General features: G+C 37.4%; 1 protein-coding gene across 2 annotated transcripts in view; it reads right to left on the bottom strand.

The window, feature by feature from the left end:
• The window catches only part of TBCD (tubulin folding cofactor D), a 130,221-nt gene that overhangs the window by 15,417 nt on the left and 90,448 nt on the right, over window positions 1-24,356 (bottom strand). For both annotated transcript variants that reach the window (XM_059828049.1, XM_059828048.1), the window contains exons 24-33: window positions 22,280-22,342; window positions 21,768-21,844; window positions 19,388-19,469; window positions 15,978-16,096; window positions 15,457-15,548; window positions 14,739-14,879; window positions 10,692-10,775; window positions 9,150-9,308; window positions 7,875-8,013; window positions 364-485 (exon numbers count right to left, since the gene is read on the bottom strand). In XM_059828049.1, the coding sequence (XP_059684032.1) occupies window positions 364-485; window positions 7,875-8,013; window positions 9,150-9,308; window positions 10,692-10,775; window positions 14,739-14,879; window positions 15,457-15,548; window positions 15,978-16,096; window positions 19,388-19,469; window positions 21,768-21,844; window positions 22,280-22,342 (1,078 nt within the window). The remainder of the gene's footprint in view (window positions 1-363; window positions 486-7,874; window positions 8,014-9,149; window positions 9,309-10,691; window positions 10,776-14,738; window positions 14,880-15,456; window positions 15,549-15,977; window positions 16,097-19,387; window positions 19,470-21,767; window positions 21,845-22,279; window positions 22,343-24,356) is intronic.

The raw sequence follows: 24,356 nt of genomic DNA on the forward strand, positions 1-24,356 counted from the left end.
AGAGAAATCTTCCAAGAAAATTATACTTCAAGTATTTGTGGAAAAACACTACCTAAACGAAATGCAGACTGAACTACACTGAAAAGTGTGCAGCAATATACAGTCCCCAATATTGCATTATATAAATACTAGTGCTTTTCACATTATGCGCAATATTAAACTATTTACTGAAATGCAAAATATTCTACCATCACTCCTTTGTTACACGTTTTACCAAAGGTACTGCCATACCAAACAGCTGTATTAAAGCAAATCTACATGGCTGAGGCAAACTTCATCTCGGCATACTAAAAAAGATGTGCCATACATCTGCCTTCAAACAGCCCTGCTGTTAAAGATAAAAAAGCAAAAGAAAAACATTACCGGTCATTCCGCAGGTTGTCCTCAAAGACCTTTAGCAACGTCTCACAAAAACTCTCCATAGCGCTGGAATCATTCTGTATTTTCTTCATGTAGTCAAAAAGGCTCTGGGCAGAATATCTGAGCTACAACGGAAGGAACCTCAAATCAGGGCACGAGGAATAAACCCCACTGCAACACACAAAAACACTGACCACGCAGCATCATGCGTATCCCTCACTACCTGAGGTGTCCACCCGCACTGTGAACACGCTCTTCCAACAGCAGCCGACTGTCTAAATTCAGGATCAACATTTGACAGCAAGACGGCTCTTTTACTTTCATTAATCCTTTTTCAAGGAAGGGTTGGTTTTTTCCTTTTTAAGTTTTGCCATTGTAGGAAAAAAGACCACATTAAAGGTTCATTATTTTCTTTCTCTCAAAATAAAATATCCCCAAACCGCTATGCTTATCCTGCTTTGCTTCAAATAATAATATTGTTATGGCTCTGAAAGTTAAAGAGTACACAAGAAGTTCAAGAGGTAATATTTCTTAAACAAGCTGATGTAACTGAAAAATGCAGGCAAGCTCTTGGGCACATGGTGCAGGCCACACAAACCAGCAGTAAACTCGGGTTAAAAATTAAAAACAACTCGGAAATAATGACTTTTGGTTTAACTCTATTACGTTAATCGGCTAGTTTAGAAAGACGGCAGGAGGAGGCTGTAGTGCAGATGCTCGAGGCTCAGCTGGAAGCGCTCCAGCTGGGTCAGGCCAGCTGCTCAACAGCACGGGCAACAGCCTTCGCTCAACGGCTTCCCGCGGCCCTGGCCCCAGCTCTGCAGGAGCCGCGGCGCTCGGGAGCACAAGCCAGGCCGGCTTCTCCCCTCCCGTCCCTGCTCCGGCTTCAGCCTGGAAACCCCGACCTGCAGTGCGGGCGGGGAGAAGGCAGAGGCTCTGCGGGATCCCCCGTTCCTGCGGGATCCGTGCCCCCAAGCAGCCAACGTACACCCTTGGCAGCGGGACAAGGGCACCACAGGCTGTATCAACATCGCTACTAATGCGAAGATTTTCCATTTCTGGGAGAAGTAGGAATGTTGGTTTCCAGGCTCATCTTTTAAAATATTAACTGACTTCCCTTGAAGATGAGAAGAAAAATTGGGGTTTTTTTTGTTTCAGAAACTACCTCAAAGGAAAATATCTCATCAAGGATGAACATAATCAGATTTCTGAACTTTCCTGACTCTGCTGTGAAGGGTTATCAGTCCTGCTGGGGCTTGGTCAAGTCGCGTAGGGAAGGGGGGCGGTGGTTGGGGTGCTCCCCTATAAGAAACTGGCTTACAATGAAGGGGGCTGTGGGAAGGGCAGGTGGGGCAGATCAGTTTTTCAAGTACAAACTTCTTTTGGTTTTGGCTGCAAGTGTTAAATAATTTTCTGTTGAGTCACGAGGGGGCTGTAAGCAATAAGTAAGCCTATTCAGTCAGGGGAGATTTTCTTTCTGAAGCTCATACATAGCATTTTGATTGCTCGTTCAAAGGTGCAATCGGTTCCCTCAGAAGACTGACCCTTTTATCAAGAAAAGAAAAAAAAAAAATTAGATCAGTATGAGAAGTGTCACAAGTGTCTTCCTGAAAGCAAAAGAGAGGAATCTCTATTTAAACATTTTATCTAATTTAAATTTTGTATCAGTAACATTTATGGGTGCATCAGCACAGAAGAACAAAAAATATTTTAGCCTTGAATCAAAACTCTGAACTGCTTTTCAAAAGCTTTAGCCTACTTGTAAACAACACGGCACAGTAATCCATACTACCTGGAAAGCAGCACAGTCTGCTATTTTAATAATTTGTTCTACAGTGAAACATACTGGGCAACGCAGAAGCAGAAATATTTCTTTAAAAGGGTCAAGCAATTTAAAGAAATCATTAAATTATTCTGCATTTCAAAATGATGGTCAAATCTCAGTGAAAATTGTTTAAACGTTTGTAAAAGCCAGCTACACTAAACTGAAATACTGAATAGAACTGAGCGTGGTTCTTCCGTACGCCAAAAGTAATGTTTGTACATTTCCCTGTACGCTGAGTGTAAAGCGTACCCTTACCCTGAAAGGTCTTTAGAGGATATACAATTGTAAGGAAGAGAGATTTCCTGAAATTTCAAAACCTGCTTAATTATTGTATACTACCCTTTAAAACAATCTGTGCATTTAAGACCATCACAAATAAAGAAGAAACATTTTGTCTTAATACCTTACACTAGCAGAGATCAATTATAAGCAGAAGAAAGGTTACATCCAAGTCAAGTCTCAGGAAAAGATCTTAAAACGTGTATGGTTAACTATGTAATTTTCCCTCCCATTTCTTTTGTTTTTTGAAGTACCTCGCAGATCTCGCACCATTTTTTGAAGAAAGCTTAATTCCTTGGTGGTTTTCCTGCAGATTCAAATGACTGAAAAGACAAGAAGGGGCACGAAAGAAAAGGGCAAGCATAGCTACACGTAGGATGTTCCAAGGCTGTGCAAAACCAAGAGAGAGTAGCAGGATAATCAGAAAAAACTGTGTAATGAAGACAGCATTTCTTCATTAGCAAGTAATTAAACAATAGAAAAGTACAGGTGTGGATGAACCATCACATAACTGCTTGGGAGATTTAAAAATGGGACATTTTCCAAACAGTCAGCACAGACCATACAAATGTTATGGGAAGAAACTCCACCATAACAAGATAACATTACATCAACAGGTTAAATCTGGTTTTCATCCTCAGGTGAACACTCCTTTTTTCCCAGATAACCTATGAGGACAATATCTGAGCTGTAACCTTCACTGCTCATGAGTTTTTGCAGAGAAGAGCATTTCCAAATGTCTTCCTCATCTATGCAGAACAGAATTCACACTATATCAAATGTGCGACATTTACCTTTCCCTGGGGTTGCATGAGGACTGGGAAAGGAAATTAGGAGGTTAATGGGTTGGAACTTGGACAATTTTGGATAAGAATTTAAGAGGAGGCCTAAGAATGACCTTGTTCTTATTAAACATAGTAAAACCAGGGTTTGCCGAGGCTTGGCTCTCCCATCATTTCAGCCAAGAGTAGGTACTTCAGTGATAGGCAAGACACGGTAAGGCAAACAGCGTTCAAAGGGACCATTCATCTGATGATAAAATGAAACTCCTAAAGATTTTACCTCCTGAACTAGGGGCAAAGTATGAGGAAGAGTGGCTGCAGCAAGGGGAGAAGGCAATTACAGCTCTGGACAGGTGCGTGGCATATAAATAAGGGGTCTACACAAACCTTCATGAAATTGTTTCCTAGTCAGCTTGTTGCAAAACTGAAGTACAGTACTTCTAAAAACAGTCTCGAGGCAACAAGTGGGACTGATATGGCCGAAAGAAAATCAGCTTAGGCAGCCAGTTTTGTAACACAGCATTCAAAGTCTCAGCTACCCATCAGCTACAAGATGCCCGATCCACCTACGGGCTCTGATTCTTACTTTGCAGTACTACCTTGGACAGACCAGACAAAAAAGCCAGTGGGGCACGATGAGAAAGGAAGAGCCTGTACCAAAGATGTTCTGTAGCTCGACATACACTAATGGTTGTCAGTCTCCTCGGAGCCCCAGGTATCTTAAGAGAATTCAGTCTTCTGCACCTAACGCACCACGAATGGAAGTCAAGTGAGTAACTACTGAGAAAGCCTGGACAAAATCAGCATTTTTATACACAGATAATTGCTAAAGGCACCAGTTTTCATAGAAGCATTTCAACAGCGAAAGACCAACTCACCGAGTCAGAACATTCCTGTAACGCGTGCAGAAGAAACCATGTTACGCTCAATAAATAACACTGGTTTTGCACCATTTCTAATCCTGACAAATTTACAGCACTGAAGTGGCAGTAGTCTATTTTCCCAGTAACTTTAGAAAAAATTACATATAATTTAAATTTTAACACAAGTGAAACCATGTCTCCCTTGTTTTCCTCGCAACACTCCTTTTAATAAATCAAATCTTTGAAGGCCAGTAAGTCTAAGATCCAAGTCAGTGATATTTTGCGAGAAGTAGGAATATAATAATTCACACCATTGTTTTCTTTAAAAGAAGAATGCCAGAAATTATTCTCAAATGTATTTTGCTCAAGAATTATCAACCGAGAAAACTGGATTTAGGGCCTGTTCCTTCAAACCAAATATGCATTGATTTGCATACAATTCATCACAGTAGCCAGATGGTTTAGAACATCATCTACAAACGTCCCAACATTTTCATTTGTAAGAACTAACACAGCTGTTCAAAGCCCAGTATTTTCTCCAAACGGTGCAGGCAGTCATAAACATCACTGGCAAACAGTGAGTCCCTTTTGAGGAAAGTAAAACATAAATTGTGTAATGTCCTTGGCACATACATAACAACATCCATATGCCATAGCCGGGCTTTACTTTTTGTCAGGTGCTTTAACATACATATGCGTTCATCAGGTAGTTTTAGAACTGGCTACTCCAAGTGTTACAGGTCTTTGGCATCTCCTGCTGGAATCCTGGTACTGGCCTGGGAGAAAACTTAATTTTCAAAATAGGTTGCTGCTTTTTTTTTTTTTTTTTTAAGGATTTATTTACAATTTCTATAACATTTTAAAACATACTTTTCACTCTCTATGGGGGGAGGGGAGTCACAGGACATTCTCCGCTTTAACAAAGTTTTAAATGTAGTGTAGTTCAACAATAATGAAATTATATCAAAATTATATCCCGACGCCTGAAACTACAGGGTTTGTGAACTGGAGAAAGAACACCATTGTATAGTTCTGATCTCCATATACTGAGAGCATTTTTTATGCAGCCATAAGAAATATGCATCACTGTGGGCCAGATATATAATTAGAAGATTCTTTTACACAGAGAAAGTGCCCTTTGAACCAAGGCGATGTTGCAGAATGCCAAATCCCAAAGGGAATGACATAGTCTGTTTTTCCAGATTACTTCAAAGGCTCGAGCTACAATTCTTTCAGCAACCACGCTGCCACCAAAATGTTTCTGAGATACCCCACACAGCTCATTTCAGAAAATCTCTTTAAAAAGCAAAACAAAGAACTACTCTTGCTAAATATACTGCAGAGCAATTTTAACTATGGAAAAATAGCCACTGACCACTGAATTACAATGGAGCCTTTCTCCTACTAATTCCCCGAGATGATTTGAAGACAAACCGACATTTGAACTCAGATTATCTTGCTGTATACAAGAACCTTCTAACTTTCTAACTTCGGTGTCCACGTGTGTATGTGCGCAAATATTTTTTAAGTGAGAGAGGGAAGAAAGGAGAGACCACAAGAACACACAGAGGTTACTGCAAGAACACGTATTTGAATAATCTTTTTCCTTCATCCAAGATATAAAAAAATCTGCTTCTTTCACATGGATTTAATGGGAACAGTTCTTAAAATTTTCTATTAATGTTTTAAATCAGTCCCTGGATATTCAGCAAAGAACACTACAGGCTTTGATAGAATAGTTTGAAACGCAAGTCATTAAAAGACACATAAATTCTAATTTATATATCACATTTTAAATATTAAATGTAATGCACCGCACACTGTATAATCCCAAGTGTAAGTACCCTACACTTTGAGCCTCCCTTGCACTTCTATCTGGCTCAAACGAGAATTAGGTCATCTTCTTTCTAAAGCCAAAGCCCTTGAGAATATTTTAACCGGAAGAAGCCTTTAGCATTAAAGAAAAATGCAGGGTCACAGAAAGTTAACATTTCAAAATCATATTTTGAAAACAGTACAGAAGGTTTCCCTTAGATATACTGGCAGATGGTAACAAGGGAAGGGAGCTAGAAGTGACTGAACTGTTTACACTTTTCAAAACCAAGCACAACCAGAATGTTGAAAAAAAAATAAAAAAGACATTAAAATGTTGAATAAGAATTTTCCTCTGACCTCGGTTAGCAGTCAAAATGTCTGTTTCTCCACAACTTTCCTCCCTTTTTATACTTATATGAATAACTTTGGTTTTGGTGGAGCCTGCTATAATTAACTGTGTTTGACTACAAGCTGAATTTCATGTGCATGTCTGCTATTAAAAAAATCTGTTAAGAGTTACGTTGTCTACCCGGTAATTATTGTCACAAACCAATAAGCATATGTTTTCTAAGTTTTAAAATAGCCGTTGCTATATAATTAGTTGCCAGTTTAGAAACATTAAAAATCTCAAAATTGGTTTAAATACATGAGACTGCACAGACACCAAATTCTCAGCTACATGAAACCCGAAGAGATGTGGGCATCTCTTCATCAGAAGCGCAGAACCCATGGCACCAGGCAAAAATCATCTGGGCATATTCTGAACAGCTCATGGTAAGACTGGAACGTGGAAGCCATGGGAGACAAGCTTGAAATGATTACCTCCTTCCTTCTGTGAGCCCAGCAGGAGCTGTTCCCTCTCCACAAAAACTGCATTGCCCAACACCTACCACTTTTCTACCGGCTTTCTTAATTAGAGACGGCAATCTTAATTAGAAACACTCTTAAACACTGTTGGGGTGCTGACTCATGACCACCTCCTTCTGTTACAGGGCCACTGCAATTTAAAGATTTAGCTGACAGTCCAGAACATTCTGCTCCTGCTCTGATATTCCTCTGCAGTGTCACTTTGAATCTCATATTGAACCGTGTCCGTACCCCGATAGTTGTTTTCATACACGTTACATCTTTGGCTATATCAAATAACAAAAAAGTTAGAAGCCAAATACCTCAAAATCAAGAATTCTGAAACTAGCAAGACAAGCTGTAATATAAGGACAAGGATACAGTAAAATTATAATAAAGTCTGACGATTTTGGCAGCATAACAGACTAACAAAAACAGTGACAAAGACACTGTTCATGCACAGAAGAATGAAATAGATTGCAAAGCTCAGAGGATTCAGACAGACATGTGAATGATACTTCTTTGTAATGTAACTTATGGTATCCCTTTGGTATTTTTTTAGAACGCGTATCAAATTAACAAAGTAAATCTGAACATACTATTAACACATTGACAACTATTAATTGACACCTTGTATCATTTCCAAATTTTAAAAAAAAGAGAAACACAGGTTACAAATGGAAACAGGGATTCACCTCATTTAAAAAGAGCAATCACCTCGCTTTTAGCGACAACATTTAGCAAGCTGAACGGCTCGTCCTCTGTTAACAGCTTTGAAAGGTGAGCAAATAAACGTGAGAGTTGACTGAGCCAACAGGCTGGAACACTCAGCTTCTGTCAGGCCAGGAAATGAGAAACAAAGTGTCTTTACTCCTTGTTTCCTGCATGCTCAATAACTCAAGAAAACACTTTTAAATATGAAAAATATAAAGCCCATCAGGTTTACAAGTATGACTTGATTTCTTTTAAAAATCTTACATCTGAAATTCCCATAGAAATAACTATCTGCAATATCCATTGTAATAGACTAAATGCTGAGTCAACAATTTTATCAGGTAAACGCATTCTTCTACCAAAGAGGAAAAAGCCCCTCTGCTTTCTTACCGTTGTCTCTGTTAATCCACCAACAGACACTGAGAGACCCAAAAGTACATAGTATTGGTATGTTGGCAGACCCAAAAGCTGAGTGATTCGAGGGAAAGCTTCTGATGCAGCATTCCAGTTTAGAGTCTCTTTCTCTGACCTGGGGAAAGGGGAAGAAAAAAAAAAAAAATCTTGTATGCATGCACTGTCCTTTCCAAACATTCCTATGCTCCCCATCCTTAAGCAGCATGTCCATGAAGAAAGTCTCTGGACTACCTAAAAATCAAATTAATTACTGTTCTTTAAGCATATGGGCAAAACACAAATCAAAACTTCATCCATTGCCAAGTGAAGCAATCTTCAAGTCCTTGTTCTGATTCAGATAAGGGATTTGATCCACAGTTTCCTTTTCACATGCGCTTTTCACTACACCAAGAAAACAAGTTCTCCTTCTTGCATTCCATTCCCAGTTCTCCCCTACCAACAACTGATACAAAGACAGACTTATCCCAGGAAAGGCTGACACACGTACACCCCACCACAGATCAATCAGCAGCCTAGCAGACAGAGCACTTACTGAGTTACAGGAGGCTGAGATTCTGCTGAACAAACAGAATGGGGACACAAAGTTGGATCTTCCTCATCCCAATCAGGTATTATAATCACCGTTCAGGAATGAGTTGCCCTTACTCTTACCTTAACTAGAAATCCCATCTTGGAAAACTACTGCAACTACAACTTGGTTAAAATGATACAATTCATTAAAAATTATCATTATGATCAATCAGTGTTTTCCAGTCAGGGGAAAAAAAAAGTCAGGAAGGGGGACTGCCAACAAATTCCAGCTCTCACATTATGAGGAGACAATGAGATTATAAACCAGACATTTCATAAACAGCAGGAATACCAAAACACAGCTCCTAGCAGATCTTTTTTACCATGGTCTCCCAACTATCTACTACTGACATGATCTCTGCCACCCACTGTGAAACTGGCTGATGGGTTCAGAAATCAGCTGGGGTTGATCCAGAGAAAGACTTATGCAGCATGACCATATAAAACCTATCTCCTTTGGAAACTATGGTTTTATCATGCACTCCAACTTCAAGAAGTTCTATTTTATAAGTTTCTGCATATTCATTGTACACTTCAATGAAATTTCAACAAACAGCACCAAATATTCCTCAATACACATAGTGGACATTTGGGCACAAAAAATTACATCAGGTTGCTTGTGTTAGCGCGCATGCATCTTTTTATTTTCACTAACTTAAGATACCTTCTTCAATATATTACCTTGGAAATATCCTCTCTAGCTCTTCTCGATGAGGTATGTGTGGAATTGGAGGATGGTCAAAATGTAAAAGAGTAAGGAACACAGATCCTGCATGAGCTCGAAATTTATCTATTTTTTCAGCCGACTGTTGAGCCAGCCAGCACATAATTTGTTTGCAGCTACAAAGAAGAAAACAATTAATCACATAATTTAATTCATACAATGTGTATTTCAGTTGTTTCAACAATATCAAAAATATCCTGCTATGAAAAGTATTCTGGTTTAACTCTTCGTAACGAACATACAAGGGATTTAAGACATCAACGTGGTGACAGAATCTTTAAAGCTTTGTTGTCCATAGATCAATCAAAAAAGGTCGTGACGTTAATATTGCAGAGTACTGGATATTCGCATACCATCTTTCACCCAAAAAGAAATGAAGGTGCTTTATGGTTTGGATGAATTGCTGCATTTCAGATGGAAACAGAGCAGGAACCTTGAGAAAAGCACATTTTCAATTAGGAAATTGCGCATGTAGCAGAGGACAAGGTCTATCCCAAATCACATCTATCCCAAATTAATCAGTTCTTCAACTCTGGCTCGTTTTTAACCATGTCCTATTTTGCTGACATTCATGATTAAACTCTCAGCTATGATATTGTGTTCCACAAGGCCCTTTACTCCTTCAGAAAGGACAACTAATGATAGTAAAAGCAGCTACAATTCCTTCAGTTACAGCAAGACCCAGAATATTTACAAAATGTTATCCAGCTGGCAGGAATGCTTTTCTAGGTTTGATGTGAATAACCTATATCTGCAACAGACCAATAGGAGGAAGCCTCTGCTCAATGGGCACTGGTTGAGTGGTGTATTGCTACAGAATCCAGTATTTTCCTTCAAAGTGTACTTCAAACTTTGGGGGTTTTTTTAAAGTAAAAAAGAAATCGTGTATATATTCAGCTAGCCATTGGGCATGCTTTGTCCATAAACCAACAGCATTTGTTTTAGAACTATTAGGAAAGTTTTGCTGCAGCTCAAGCTATACTTAAAAATTGGTAAGTATTCTTTTTCCCCCCCCCCCACTATTAGGAGTATTGTATCATGAAATTAAAAATCAGAAGCTCAGTGTAAATTATGTTTTTCTGTATTTCCTTACTTATAATTCTGCAAGGAAGTGAGAAATGAATACAAACTCATCTCCACGTTTTATCACATTCCAAATTAATGATGCGATGCTCTGGATAAGCGGGCAAGTTTGCTTTCTATTCAAGTGAACAATACTGGCAAGCTCCACAGAGGTGGCAAGTATAGACCAAATCTCACAGATGCACTGTATTTCAAAGGTGGGACTGCCACCCAGTTTCTCTCAATAAGCTTAGTCTCTCTGAAAAACAGATACAATATTCTCAGCGTCTTTACGGGTGTAAGCTTGATGCACTTCTATCAAAAGTTCTGTCACACTCAATAAAGGAGTAAGTATACAATATGTAAGCAACGCTTTCTTGTATGGACTGGAATGTAGTTATAAGAGATAAGACACAAAACCAGCACAAGTAGCATACATGTTGGCATTAATTAACTCTGCTTCATTCTGAACCAGCAGAAGCGTCACTTCCATTAAACTTGTCATAGCAGCTTCACGTACCCTGTTGAAACAGAAATATATTAGAGTAGTTACATCAGTATTAATTTAAATAAATACACCAGCAGTTATATTACACACTGGCAAAAAATTCAAAATAATGAAAGCATTGACCACTGAGAGCAGCTATCACATTTTGGGGAAGAAAAGGAGTATGTTCAGCTGTACCCCCCAGCCCCATTCTGTGAAGTGAAGCCCACGTTGCACTGAGGGTACAACAGTCATCCTAGCTTCCAGGCAAGCCCCCTGCCTCACCATCTTATTTTTTATTCCAGCACGATGTTGTCAGGTTTATTCTTTATTTTAAGAAAGTTAAAACTGATAATGATTAGTAGTATTTAGCATGCAAGTAAATATATTTAAACCTAAGTGTTTTGTCTGCTCCAAATCATCTTCTAAAAAGGCCAACCCACATTTTGACATTAAGATATTTAAGCACTGTTAAAAGCGTCATATTCTTGTAAATTTTCAAGCTTAATATTTCCAACGTTAAAAAAAATTGTGACTCAGAATGGCTTAAATCTCTATGCTAAATAAGAATTAGTTTTATGAAGAAGATTAACTAAAGTAACACTAAGTTGTACTTGAAGTGCATCTTATCTACATGGTGAAGATTTTCTGCCTTCAAAATGTCTAAATAGAATATTAAAAAAAAAGATTAAGAGTGTAATTTCAATCAAAAAAAATAAAATAATCAATATGCTTGTTTTAAACCGCATGGCTTATCAATACATGAGTTGTTAAAAGTAGTTTCTTGATTAAGACATGGGCAGTACCATGGCAGATCACCAACTGGTTACATGATCCTGCAGAAGACCAGGACCAATGCATTCATCACATTAGTCACTCACAGTAATGTCATCCTTTCCCAGGAATAATTAAAAAAAAAAAAAAAAATTGAAATATTTGAAAAGGTACACCTGCCTACTGTGAAAAGAAGTACTCCTGTTTCTAATTCCCAAAACAAGCTGAAAATAGTTGCCTATGCTATCTAAAACTGGGTGGGACATTTGTTGTAATGGTAAAAAAGGTAAATTACATCATTTTTTCCTAAGTAGCTTAATACAAGTTTGGCAATCTTTCATCAAAGGATGTTTTCCTAGTTTTTCATATAGTATCTGAGTATTAGCTATTCATGTCTAACACCTGTAGACGGTTTGGACAAGTCCCAGCAAACAATCTGTCAAAAGAAATGTAAAGTTTGCATACGGAAAGTAAAGTTGGTTAAACTTTCCCACGATGCCATTAAAGAAAAACAAAAATTACACAGCAAAGACAAGGTCTCTCCAGAGAAATGGCAATTCTCCCCATATCTTTCCATCTTAGTCAATGGTTTAGAAGAAACAGAATGAGAAAACATTCATATTTGAGAGGCCACAAAAATACTTAGCAGCCAACAGTTTGCTATGAGAAAGGATTCCCCTTCCCCCTTTAATTTACATGTGTCTTGACTTGATTTTGGCTGGCATTGCCAAAGCAGCTTAAAAAGAATCTGGTGCTCAAAGCACATTTGAATTTTAATGGGTGTTGGGAATTTAATTTCCTCAGGATTTCTTTGAAAATTTCCACTTTGTAGAGTTTTGGTTTGTTTTTAAATTTAGACATAGACAGAAAGATAAACAATAGGTATGGGGAACTTAAGTGAGAGCTGTTAGATGTGGAAGTTAACCTGAGTAACTAATTATACTTAACCAGGTTCTTATCTACTTCAGTATCTCGACTGATTTTGAAAGCCAAAAGCTTATTAACTCTTCCCTTTCTCTGACTCCCCACCCTATACGGTTGCTCTTACATTTTCTTTCAGTTACACCTGTGTTACTCTTATGTTACTACATTCTCGAGCAAGAGACCCATTTACCTCCCTCTTGCTTCTTTGGCGGCTGAGGACGGAGGAGAGGGAAAGCCAAGCTCCTTCTTTCCCTTGAGCAAGCTGGAATGACCTGCTCTTGATCCTTACTAGTTTGCAGCCTTGTTTCTCCTCTTCTAAGCTGGAGATGTCGAACACACCTACTTTTTTCTGATTTCTTGTCCTGTGTTATTATTTCCCTGTCATCTGACAATTTTAACAACCAGTACTGAAGGCTGAGGAGCTGAGCATCATTATACAAAACAAACCAAACCAAACACACAAATATTAACTCAGGCTGATAAGAGTAGTCTGGATTATCTGCCCTGTATATTTTTCCAACACATTTGTAAATACTGTAGTGAAGTACCCTAAAGGAACAAGGCTAGTCAATTTAAAAAGTGCTCAATACTAACATGGCACAAAATACCTTTCTTCTGCTTTGCGCTGTAGAACTTACACTTCACTTTCTGTTCAAAGACAGAGTAGTTATAAGTAACTATCGCAACTCACACTGGAACTGATGAGATCTCAGTGACTGATAATGACTCGGTAGAGCACAAGCATTGAAGTCTGACAGCAGTATAAACTACCCAATGATTGCTGGCAATGAAAAACTCCAGCATGATACATATTGCAGAAAAAAAGCACAATGACAACTTTTCTTCCTACATAAGACAATAGTTAGTTATAGGGTGTGTTACAGTTGCTCCCATTTCTCAGGGTAATTACAAATCTACTTTACAGCACCTGCCCCTGGTTCAAGCTATCTAATAAGCAATCCTAAAGAGGAGAATGCCACTGTAATTAACTTTTTTTTCTTTTTTTAAAGCAAACCTGGAGCTACCAAATAGAGTAATGATACTAAAGTCAAGAGTGGGTAGGACAGAATTCTAAAACAGACATAACCAGAAATTTGAGCCTAAACAAAAAGTTCCCAAACTCACACAATGCATACTTGGCATCCTGTATTGTTATACGGGATTTGAACAGGGATCCCCTATGCATGGCTGCTGAAGCTGAACACAGCCAATGCTCCAGAAGTGGACTGTTTTGCTTGCAGCAGGGAGGAGAGAACAAACAAGTGACTGAGACTGTTTTGGCCACAGAAAGAAGTATGACGAGCAAGGAGGAGTGCACACCCTCCCCTGCAAGGTACAGCTAACTTCTCTTGCACTGTAGCCTTCCCAAGTCAGCAATTATCATCACAGGTTGCAACCATCAACTGTGAGCTCTGCCAGCTTTGCTAGAGCCACAACAGAGCTAGTTTGGAGCCTTTCATTTCAGCAGTCCTCTATCCCTCCTCACCTGTTGAGTCTCAGCTGCCTGTTAGTAGATGTCACTCAATTAAATTAAAAGGAAATTATGTTTCATGTTCATATACTGCTGTTGCAAACAGCCTTCAAAGAAGAGAACAGTGACTGAAAAAATGTCTAAAACAGTTATTTCATACAAACACTCTGCAAGGATATGACTGAAACTAAACACCAAAGCCCTTCATGTGATGCAGCATGGTTAGACAAGAGCTTCTTCAATAAACTGGGAAAATAAGGAAATCTTTTCAACCAACAAAATTATTTCATCCCAGCACAAAAGAGTCAGTAATAAACACAGCACAATTTATAAAGTTTTTACCCATCTCGGTTGCAGTCACTAGCCTTGCAAACGTGTCACTAACACGTTATGCAACTGCTCCCTCTCCTGGCAAAAAATCCCCACTACACAAACGTACAATAGGAGAGTTCACCAAGGAGGAGTAAATGTGTTATTTCAAAGAAACAGAAGTAATGTTTTAAATCTCTGTACTTTTTACAACTAAATACACTCCTGATATTCACTAAAAGAAAATAATGTCATCCACAAAACCAGAATAGGGCTGAACTTCAGTTAAAAACAAAATAGTCCCCCATCTTCCTAACTTCCGAGGCAAGGGACAAACCTATTCTTGTCAGCCTTTCCTTACACTTTCTACTTCTCTTCCCCCAGTGTATTTCTACCTATACTCCAATCTCCAAAAGCTTGGAGCTATCTATTTCTATCAGGTTTTGAAAAGACATCCGTTTTTAATTAGACATCAAATGTGACAGCTAAGTTTAAGTCTCAGTTTGTAAGGCATCTTACCATCCTCCAACATCTCCTCGGCTGTCGGTGGTATAGTCAGTCACACCACTAAGTAGCGTAGCATAAATCTGAGTAACGTTATCTTTGCAGACATATTCTTCCTGGGATCCCTCTCCCTTTACACCTATTGTCTGGCAAACCCTTTGAAAAGAGAAAAAGGGGGGAAAAATCACAACACTAGCAAGGAGAAACATTAAGAACAATGTGCATTGATACTAACAAACTCTTTTACATTGAAGACATGGGGTTTTTGCACTGTAATAGTTTAAGAGCAATATACTGTGATACTATTAACACTAACTACACTGTGGCATGTCAACAAAGGATTCCTTTAGAGAAAAAGTACAATGTCTTTAAACCAACTCAATCTTCTTATTAAGAAAGTGGAAAAAACATGTATTCTTCCTCCTCACTAAAGCTCACTAAATTGCAGCCCATGAGAAAGGCAAACTTTAAAATATACTCTAGCTATTAAGTGATTAAAAAAAACCACAACACCATCAGAGTTGTACTCCATCCTCAGATGTGCGATAATCCTCTGAATCAAAAATATATTGAATAATGGAGATGTGTACAGTCCCACACTAAAAACGTGTACGTCATAGCGTAACTGATTTCAAGAATCTTGCTACAAGCTCACAACAGAAAGCAGAATAAACAGGAGAAAGCTTCTAGAGAAAGAATTAAAATTAGACGAAACTGAAGATGATAAACATACTTTGCAATTGCTATTAGGGCATCTCTTCTGGATTCTGCAAAGCTCACGTCTGCAGGGGAAATTAACGTAACTTTTTTCAAACCTTCCAGAACCTGAAAAAATATAAAAATTGAGATATTTAAATCCAATGCATTATTTGTGATAAATGTTACATTTAGATATCGTATTAAAATGAGCTCAATCACGTATGAGAGAACCAAGCAGGCAACACAGTGTTCAGTTTCTCACCGGGACTTGTCAGCGTGCCTCACTTTTCCTTTTGGACAGATGTTCCATAGCAAAGGGATAATTCAATATTTGGCTTTTCCATTAACACTACTAAAGCAGGACTAAACTTTAATTATCAGAATCTATGGCAAGCTAAACTCACGATGATTTTCTGGAGTTACTGTACATTACAATCCAAACCCCTTTCACAAAGACCTTTAATTATGATCATTATTATTTATTTGATTACCATCATAGGTTTCATTCAAAATACTGTGTGCCCTCTTCTCATTACAGTGATTGTATTTTCTCACCTGTTGGAGCCTGCCCTTCAGCAGAAATCTTGGAAGGGCCCCAAGAGCTCGTGAAAAGCCACAACGAATCATTTCCTCTGTGTTTTGTAGTTCTGAAACGTACTGTGTCACCAGCTCATCTAGAAAAAATACAATTGCAGAGTGAAAAGCAACTACCACATCATTATCATTACATGTTTGGCTAACAAAAAAATAAAACAGGAAAAGATCCCCCAAACAGAGCAGCTAGAAAATTTTATAATTCATTAAACTAAAACACAGAATACCTTTAATTTCCTACAGAAAAAAGATTAAAATTTTAAGACGATCACAGTTACATGAATGAATTCTTATTTTCTAAAGATGAAGTCAGATTTTTAGACAGACTAATCCTAGTCATTCAGAGAGAGAAAAGACAAAATTTCTCAATTTTAAAAAGTTATAATTTTTTTAAAATCCAAAGAATAAGTATAAGCATAAATTCCCATGCAAACACAGGGGAACAAATTACGAAGAAGAAAATGAGGATGAATGAAAAAACGAAAAAAGGAAAAAGTCAGGAATCCGTCTACGTATTTCTACTGTAGTCTTTATCATAGACTTAACAGACAATACTTCCTTTAACCGGATTTTTCAGCTACTATATTGAACTCTTCTGTAAAATGCAGAGAAAAGCTTCTAAGAACAACCAAGATAGCTGCAGTAAAAACAACTCTGGTTCAAAAAGGAGAAAGGTGGTCTTATTAATCGCTTTACTGAATATGCACTTTTTAATCCTCAAAGAATCAGAGATCCTAGGAAGGTTACATAATTGTGCCATTGCTTACTGTCATCTAAGATTTAAATGATTGAGCAATATTTGCTAGAGGAAGAAAGAATAGTTACCATAAGAAACTATACATTAATCATAACTCATGACTGACTTTTTTTTTTTTTTTTAAATCCCTATGCAATTGACAGGCCTCAACTAGTTCCTCACATCAGGGAACTAGTTCCCTGTCCAGAGGTTAGCAATACCTTCATATAAGCACATCTATTATTTAAAAATTTCCAAACCACTGGAGTGTAAGATAGAGTCTTGAGGCCATAAGAAGATGCAATGCTTGCTTAGACAGCAAGATGATCTTAGACAGTAAGGCTATGACAGTCTTCCCTTTGACTGATGTAAAATTAAGATTGACATTTTAGCCAAATGACATAAAATTAAGACATGACAACCAGCAAACGAGCAGCTCTTTACTTATAACTACATAGTAATTATGCTGCTGAGGGTAATGCAAGTGTTAATATTCTTCTAAGAGTCTTCAGCTTCATAAAACACATGGCCTCTGAAGTGTCTAGAATATTAATTCAACACAACCCGTCTTGAAAGAACATTAAAAGAGAAAGTCATCACAACCAAACCAGAACACATTAAGACAGTAAAAATAAAACAAAGAAAAGGTGAAAACAAACAGAGGCAAAAGAAGTGATTCAATAAAATTGCAGTCTTACAGGGACAGATTCAGACTGTCGAATCACTAAAGTATCTTTGATTTGTGTTTTCATTTTAATCTGTCAAGCCATAGTGGAACACTGGTTAAATTTTACCAAAGACTTTTTTTTTTTTCGTAATCCCCTTAATAATGTTTAGATCTGCTTTGACTTATCTAAGGCACCTGCATGGTCATTGAATGTCTTCTAAAGCGTAGCTTCCACACATACATGCATACATCAGACATGATGGGGATTATTTTTAGCAGTGCATTTAAATCCCACAATATACAGATTTTAATGGTCATGAAATACATAGTTTTTACTAGCACAGAGATGAAAACACACAATTTTTTTCTTCTTTTAAAAGATGCTTGCCTGTGTAATGGCACTTTTGTTACCATGTGTGGAAGAGGCTTTAGAGCGTACAGGGACATATAAAAGCATAATCAAGACCGAGCTGAATAGAGATTTTTTAGCACAGAAAAATTTCCAACTCACAATTCTATTCTCTGTATCATTCCAGAAAGTCTGATGAAAAAATTTGCCTGCATCTACAAATCTGACCCTAATTATGTCCTTAGACCATCATGGCTACATCGCCATGATTCCTTCAAGCACAAGCTAGATGAAAAGTTAACCTAGAATCCAGGAAAAAACAATTAAGCTTCATAGGCATCTAAAAGAGTATAGCAACAGAACAGCTGCAGCCATCTATTGCGTGTTCTTCCAGTAGATCCTCCCTCCCTCTTGATTTTGACATCTGGCTGAGTTTTCCGGTCCACTTTTACAGAAGCTTGAAACTTCACCCTTACATAAAATGTGACCTATTACTCTTTCAACTCATTTTTAGCTTGCTTTCTTCGATTCTGCATTGTCTCCTCCTGCCCAGAGTGTTCTGTTTTTACAAAACATTAAAAAACCCAAACATCAGGAAAGGGTAATCTGCCTCAGTACAGTATCACATCTTCCCATGCTGCCCACAAAAAATCAGACATGCAGTGCCAACCTGCATCAAGGAAAGGGCTATTTTTGGAAATTTTTTTTTTTTTTTTTTTTACATAAATATAGAGACTTAGCTATATAGAAAAGATTTTAAAATCAAGATAGGCTGCTTTTATATATCAACCATAACTTCTCTGGGGCATGGACTGCATGTTACTATATATGTGATAGGTGCCAGTTTCATTCTGGGAACTACCGTATTAGAAATAAATAATAAGGTATTCTGTTACCTGATTTAGGAATGACTTAGTAATGGCAAAAAATAGGAAAATAATTCAGTATTTTGCTAAGTATATGTAATGCACTGTCATATTTAAAAACACAAGAACATAAATGTTGTTATTCTTAAAATATCTATCTATACAATCCAGCAATCTGTCTCTGATGGACACGATACAATTTGATACTTGAAAGGAAGAAAGATCCAAGAAAACCAGTATAAAAAAATATGTTGATTCATATGCCCCTAACAGAAGTTTAAGTCTACTCCCCACATCCAAACAGAGGAGGTTTCACATGCACATTTACAAGAACTCTGGGTGTCCTTGCTATCCTTCTCTTCTTACCCCAACCAATTCTTCTTCTTCAAGTCAGCCACGATCTTTGGCATACAGTTTATCAAAACATGATGTGAACATGTCTCACTTCATTAAAATTTAGGATTTGCCACAAAAACATATTCTTTGATTCTCTGTTTTACGGAATGGAATAAAAAAGCAATCTGTTTTTCCTAATATTTATTATTATGGTACCTTGTATTCACCTCCAGTCTAAAACAAGCAAAACCCCTCAGACACTTCCTAGACTTTCAGTTGGTTTTATCATTCTTTCCTGAAGCATTTCAAGGTCCTTTAAAATTAGTGATGCTCCTCCCCATTCTATCCAATACCTCCAAAGTGCAAGTTAGGTCCAGCCCAGTATTTTCTGCCTCTACTGTAAACATGAGTCATTACCCTGTAGAGCTGGATCAGCTTCTCCCTTTTCATTGATGTAATATTCATTACACAGCGCAGCCAGGGCAGAGACTGCAGACTCCTGTAACAAAGGCAAAACTGTGAACTTGATATATTTACTAAGGTTATACTTTATAACTATGCTTAGAATTAAAAGGTTAAGGAAAAAGAGAGGGTGTTTTTCTAAAAAAAAAAAAAAATTCCCTTCAGCTACTGACATTTACTTTCATTTTATTTCTTCCCAATACTGGTTTAAGAACAGTTGAACAGGAAACCTATGTAAGAAAATCCCAGATTCTACTCTTATTCCTTCAAAAGTACCAGTAAGCTAAATTAAGATTTAAGACATTAATAGTAATATATCAACTGTATTTTCAGTTCAGTTGAAAGACCTCCAGGATGACACAGTATTACAAAATACAGAAGTCATTAGTTCATCCTCAATATATTGATGCCAGATTGGTAAGAATCAAACCATATTTCCCCAGAAAGCTATAGAAAGGAAACACAGAAAAAAAACACGGACGGAAGGTTATAACCAAAACCCCAAAATATCCAGTATCACAATCCTTGTGTCTCAATCTTAATTAGTTTAGAAAAGGATCAAAGGTTGTATATTATGCCTGAACCTCCTAATCTTTAGAGTGGTTTCGGTCACCAATATAGAACACAAAACTAATACAGCTGCTATTTCAAAAAGCACGTAACAAGTTTTCTCATAAAAATGCCGACCAAAATTATAATAAACTTGAGAGTGTACAAAAACTATGCACTGTTCACTCCATATTAATAGCAACAACACTTATTTCTCCGGGTACAAGGAATCTTAAATGATAACACAAGAATCCTGTACAGCCTATTCATTCTACCCTCAAAGACACCTCAGACTTGTTCTCTATGCAAAATGAAGGGCTTGAAAGGAAACCAGTATTCATCTAAATAATATTCTAACTACCACAGCCATTATAGTAGCAAAATATAACAGAATTATCTAATGGCTGCAGATCACAGAATCACAGAAGAGTTTGGATTAGAAGGGACCTTTAAAGGTCATCTAGTCCAACGCCCCTGCAATGAGTAGAGACATCTTCAACTAGATCAGGTTGCTCAGATCCTTCACTTTCTAAAGAGAATGGTTTTCACCTTAAATGCATGAAGTTACATTGGAAGAGTATACTGTATGTCAGAAAAAAAAAAAATATTACTTTTCAATGTCTTAAGCATGGACCTTAAAATTATTTCTCTCTAAAATATATACAGAAATCAAGTGAGAATTGACATTTACTAAACATACTTTACTCAACATTAATTAATGTTAACCAAACAAGTCAAAATTCTCTAAAGTCTATAATTAATTCTTCTAAGCTTGGTTTAGAAGTTCCAGTTATAAGACATACAAACTCTCTGAATAAATTGCTAATGCCAAAAGCATATTCCAAGAATTCAGATTTCATCTTTTAACTTTCTTCAGTGATTTGGATACATACTAGTCTACTCTGTCTTCCAAGGAAGACTTTAAAAGATGAGCTATCAGATACTTGCAATGGCTTTTTGTCTTATTTTTAAAACATAACAAAATGAACACAGTATGTTATATTCAGATTGTCTCTGTGAGGGCTATAAGCTCTGCCAGGGCAGGCAAAAATTGTCTTTATAATTTGGTAGAGCCTTTAAGAGCGCAAGATCAAACTGTCATTTTACTTGGGAAAATTAAGGCAAATAACTGGAGGTCTTAAGATCATGTACATAAAATAGCACGAAACATATCCATCAATGGATTTAATATTCAGAATTAGAGTAGCTCAAGAGCACAGTAAAAGGATTTGCAACAGAGTTTAACGGAAAATTTAAGCATGTTGTCCTGAGTAACTCTGGTTGATGACACCAATGTTCTCACTGTTAACAAACACGCCCCCAGTACATAAGGCCTGAGGACATCATCCAGAGATTCTTTTTAATTCTCAGAAAAGGTCTCTGAAACTACCAATATCAACATATCTTACACATGTCTTACAGGTACACCAAAACAGACGCAGAACATCATATCAATGTAGCCATACAGCCAACAGCAAGTAGCTTTGAACAGCCATCGGTGACTACGCACTGCCAGCCCACTGCCAAGGCCATGACCTGTCAATTACATTGTCCAAACGCACCTACAAGAACAACCTTTGCGATAGCTCTTCAAGTATCAAAAAGGTCCATTTGAAATGTTGAGGAATTCAATTATTTTTTTTTTTTAAATAACCCTTCTTACCAATCTAAGAAACAAACATTCAAAGAACCACTTAGATTCCATGGAAAATAATTCACTAACAGAAAGCAAAAGTATTTCTAATTCTGTATGTAACGTGACCACATGAAGGAGGAACTATTGTACCTTGATATGCTGTCGTGCACCGCTTGAAACAAGAGGGAGACTTCTTAGGCTGTCATTTATTAACCACTGCCAGCCACCTGAAATAGTAGGGAACATAAATGGTATTAATTTTTCTTACTTTCTGAACATCAACATTCTCTGTTTTATTTTTTTACAGAGACCAGCAATTATACATATTGACATATTTCCTTGGTTTTCCAAAATAAACAAGCTTGTGATTCTCAATTAGTATAGCTATTCTGATTTGGTTTACAACATACATAGTGCAAACGCTGCGTCTGGTGATGCTGAAAACTTGACAGGGAAAAAACAAATATTAGTAAACAGCTACAAAACAAATCTTCAAATAACATCACCATCTGTTGCAGTATTTGTGTATCTTTTTGATTTTTTTTTTTTGTTAGGCCACTCAACCTCGCTAATCGTGCTTCTTTGAAAAACATTATTTGTTAATACTTCAGCTTAATGAGAAACTGCTAAGATAATGGAAGATTATTTAAAATATGACATACCGATTATTGGATCTCCTCTAAATGGTATTTTTGATAGTGACAACTTTTCAATTAAAGTGCAGACTGTAAAAAAATAAATTTGATAACTGGATCAATAAAAAAAAAAGAAAAACTGCAGCAATTTTGAAGATACAACTGCATCAAGTTACACTAGCATTAATTTTAAATTGAAGAAAATTTGCAAATGGAAGTCCAAAATATGTGAAATTAGAAACTGGAAGGAAATTACACTTGTGATTATTACATACAAAAAAAAGCCACTATGCAGTAACTGTTCTCTGACATGAGTTAGTCCCATCATTCATGCAATCCATTGTTCGGTGGTATGTTTTTCCCCCTCTGCCATTTAAGATGCATATGTACATATTAGCCACCTTTCTGTTTCTATACCAGTCTGCAAATGGCTATATAGTACTGTTGATAGTAAACCAACTTGGACAAGGATAATACTCTCTCTACAGATACACTCTCTAAAACTACCTGAAAGGGGGCTGTGGTGAGGTGGGTGTTGGTCTCTTCTCCCAAGTGACGAGTGACAGGACAAGAGGAAATGGCATCAAGTTGCGCCACGGGAGGTTCAGGCTGGATATTAGGAAAAATGTCTTTACTGAGAGAGTGGTGAAACATTGGAACAGGCAGCCCAGGGAGGTGGTGGAGTCACCATCACTGGAGGTGTTCAAGAAATGTGTGGATGTGGCACTGCAGGACATGGTTTAGTGGGCATGGTGGGGTTGGGTTGATGGCTGGACTTGATCTTACAGGTCTTTTCCAACCTTAGTGATTCTGTGAATACTACAGCCACTAAAAAACTGTTCAAATATATATGAAAGGTTTTCCTACTTCTTATTAGCATCTTTTTGGACCTTCAAGGAGTGGCATCTGTTCACTGCACAGAGCTAGGAGCTATAAAACTGGATGCAGTTTTATTTCCTTTGATACTTGGAATACAAGAAAATGTCATTCAAGTCATTATTTTAAATCTATAAACTTAAATGAGTTCTAAGCTTACAAAACCACTTTCAGAGGAGATTTTTTTAGTGTTTCAAGGCTGTTTTGGGGAATAGAGATGAACACAGTAAATGCTGCACACTTTTACTACACAATAGATTGACTTCATTGCTCAGCACTTAGGGACTACAGTATCTTTCACCTCCTGGTGATCAGTTCAAATAAAACAGATCAGTATACATCCATACTCATTATCTGACTCCTTTGGAGTTGGTGGAGGGTTGGTGGAGAGGAGAGAAAGGACAAAACGAGCTACTATATAATGCCACCTTTTTGTTTTCCTCTCCTCCCACAACTTAATCTTTGAATCTTACTCTGGGCTCTGTACGCAGTTCATCATCTTCTTCATTTATAATCAACTTACTGGGCTCCAAATCTACTCTTGAATTCAGTCCTCACTATGGTAATGTCACACAATCAGGCTTCCTGTGCTCAAACTCTATTCAACATTGTACGTCAGCTTCTTTGTTCTAATATTTATTCACAGACAAGGTTAAGTACAATGTGACTAAACCCAAGTCTCTAAGGGTTCCTCCTTAGTTCTCTACGCTTCTTTTATGCTCTGTTGTGGTTGAGACCATCATCTTTATTAGACATGCAGGCAATTTGTGGAACATTTTCAATTCTTCTCTTATTCCTACACAGTTGTATCATGCCAAAATACTGTCATTTGTACTTCTCCAAAGCTATGAAATGTTCAGCTGCTTAAAAGCTAAAACATATTACAAAAAACTTCTTTTTCAGCCTGCATTATCATGTCACAAGACTCTAAACTCACTCAAAAACTGCAGAAATCCCCTTGCCCCCTTCACCCCTTCTATGTGATCATCCTTCCATCTTGGTATTGAAACACTTTTACCCACTAAGTTTGGATGGCTTCACATCTTTAAAGCCAGAATCTGCTATGTAGCACTTCCTTCGTTCAACCCATGAGCAGGAAATTTGAGTTGGCATCATTTCCTTATCCATCGAGGCCACCTGGATGGATACTTTTTCCTGCAATGCCCTTCCTTTTTATAGTTGTTGTGTATATAACGATCTTCAAAATCCACGTGAACAACCCATCATC

Source organism: Gavia stellata, chromosome 22, assembly GCF_030936135.1.
Source record: "Gavia stellata isolate bGavSte3 chromosome 22, bGavSte3.hap2, whole genome shotgun sequence".
Classification (NCBI taxonomy): domain Eukaryota; kingdom Metazoa; phylum Chordata; class Aves; order Gaviiformes; family Gaviidae; genus Gavia; species Gavia stellata.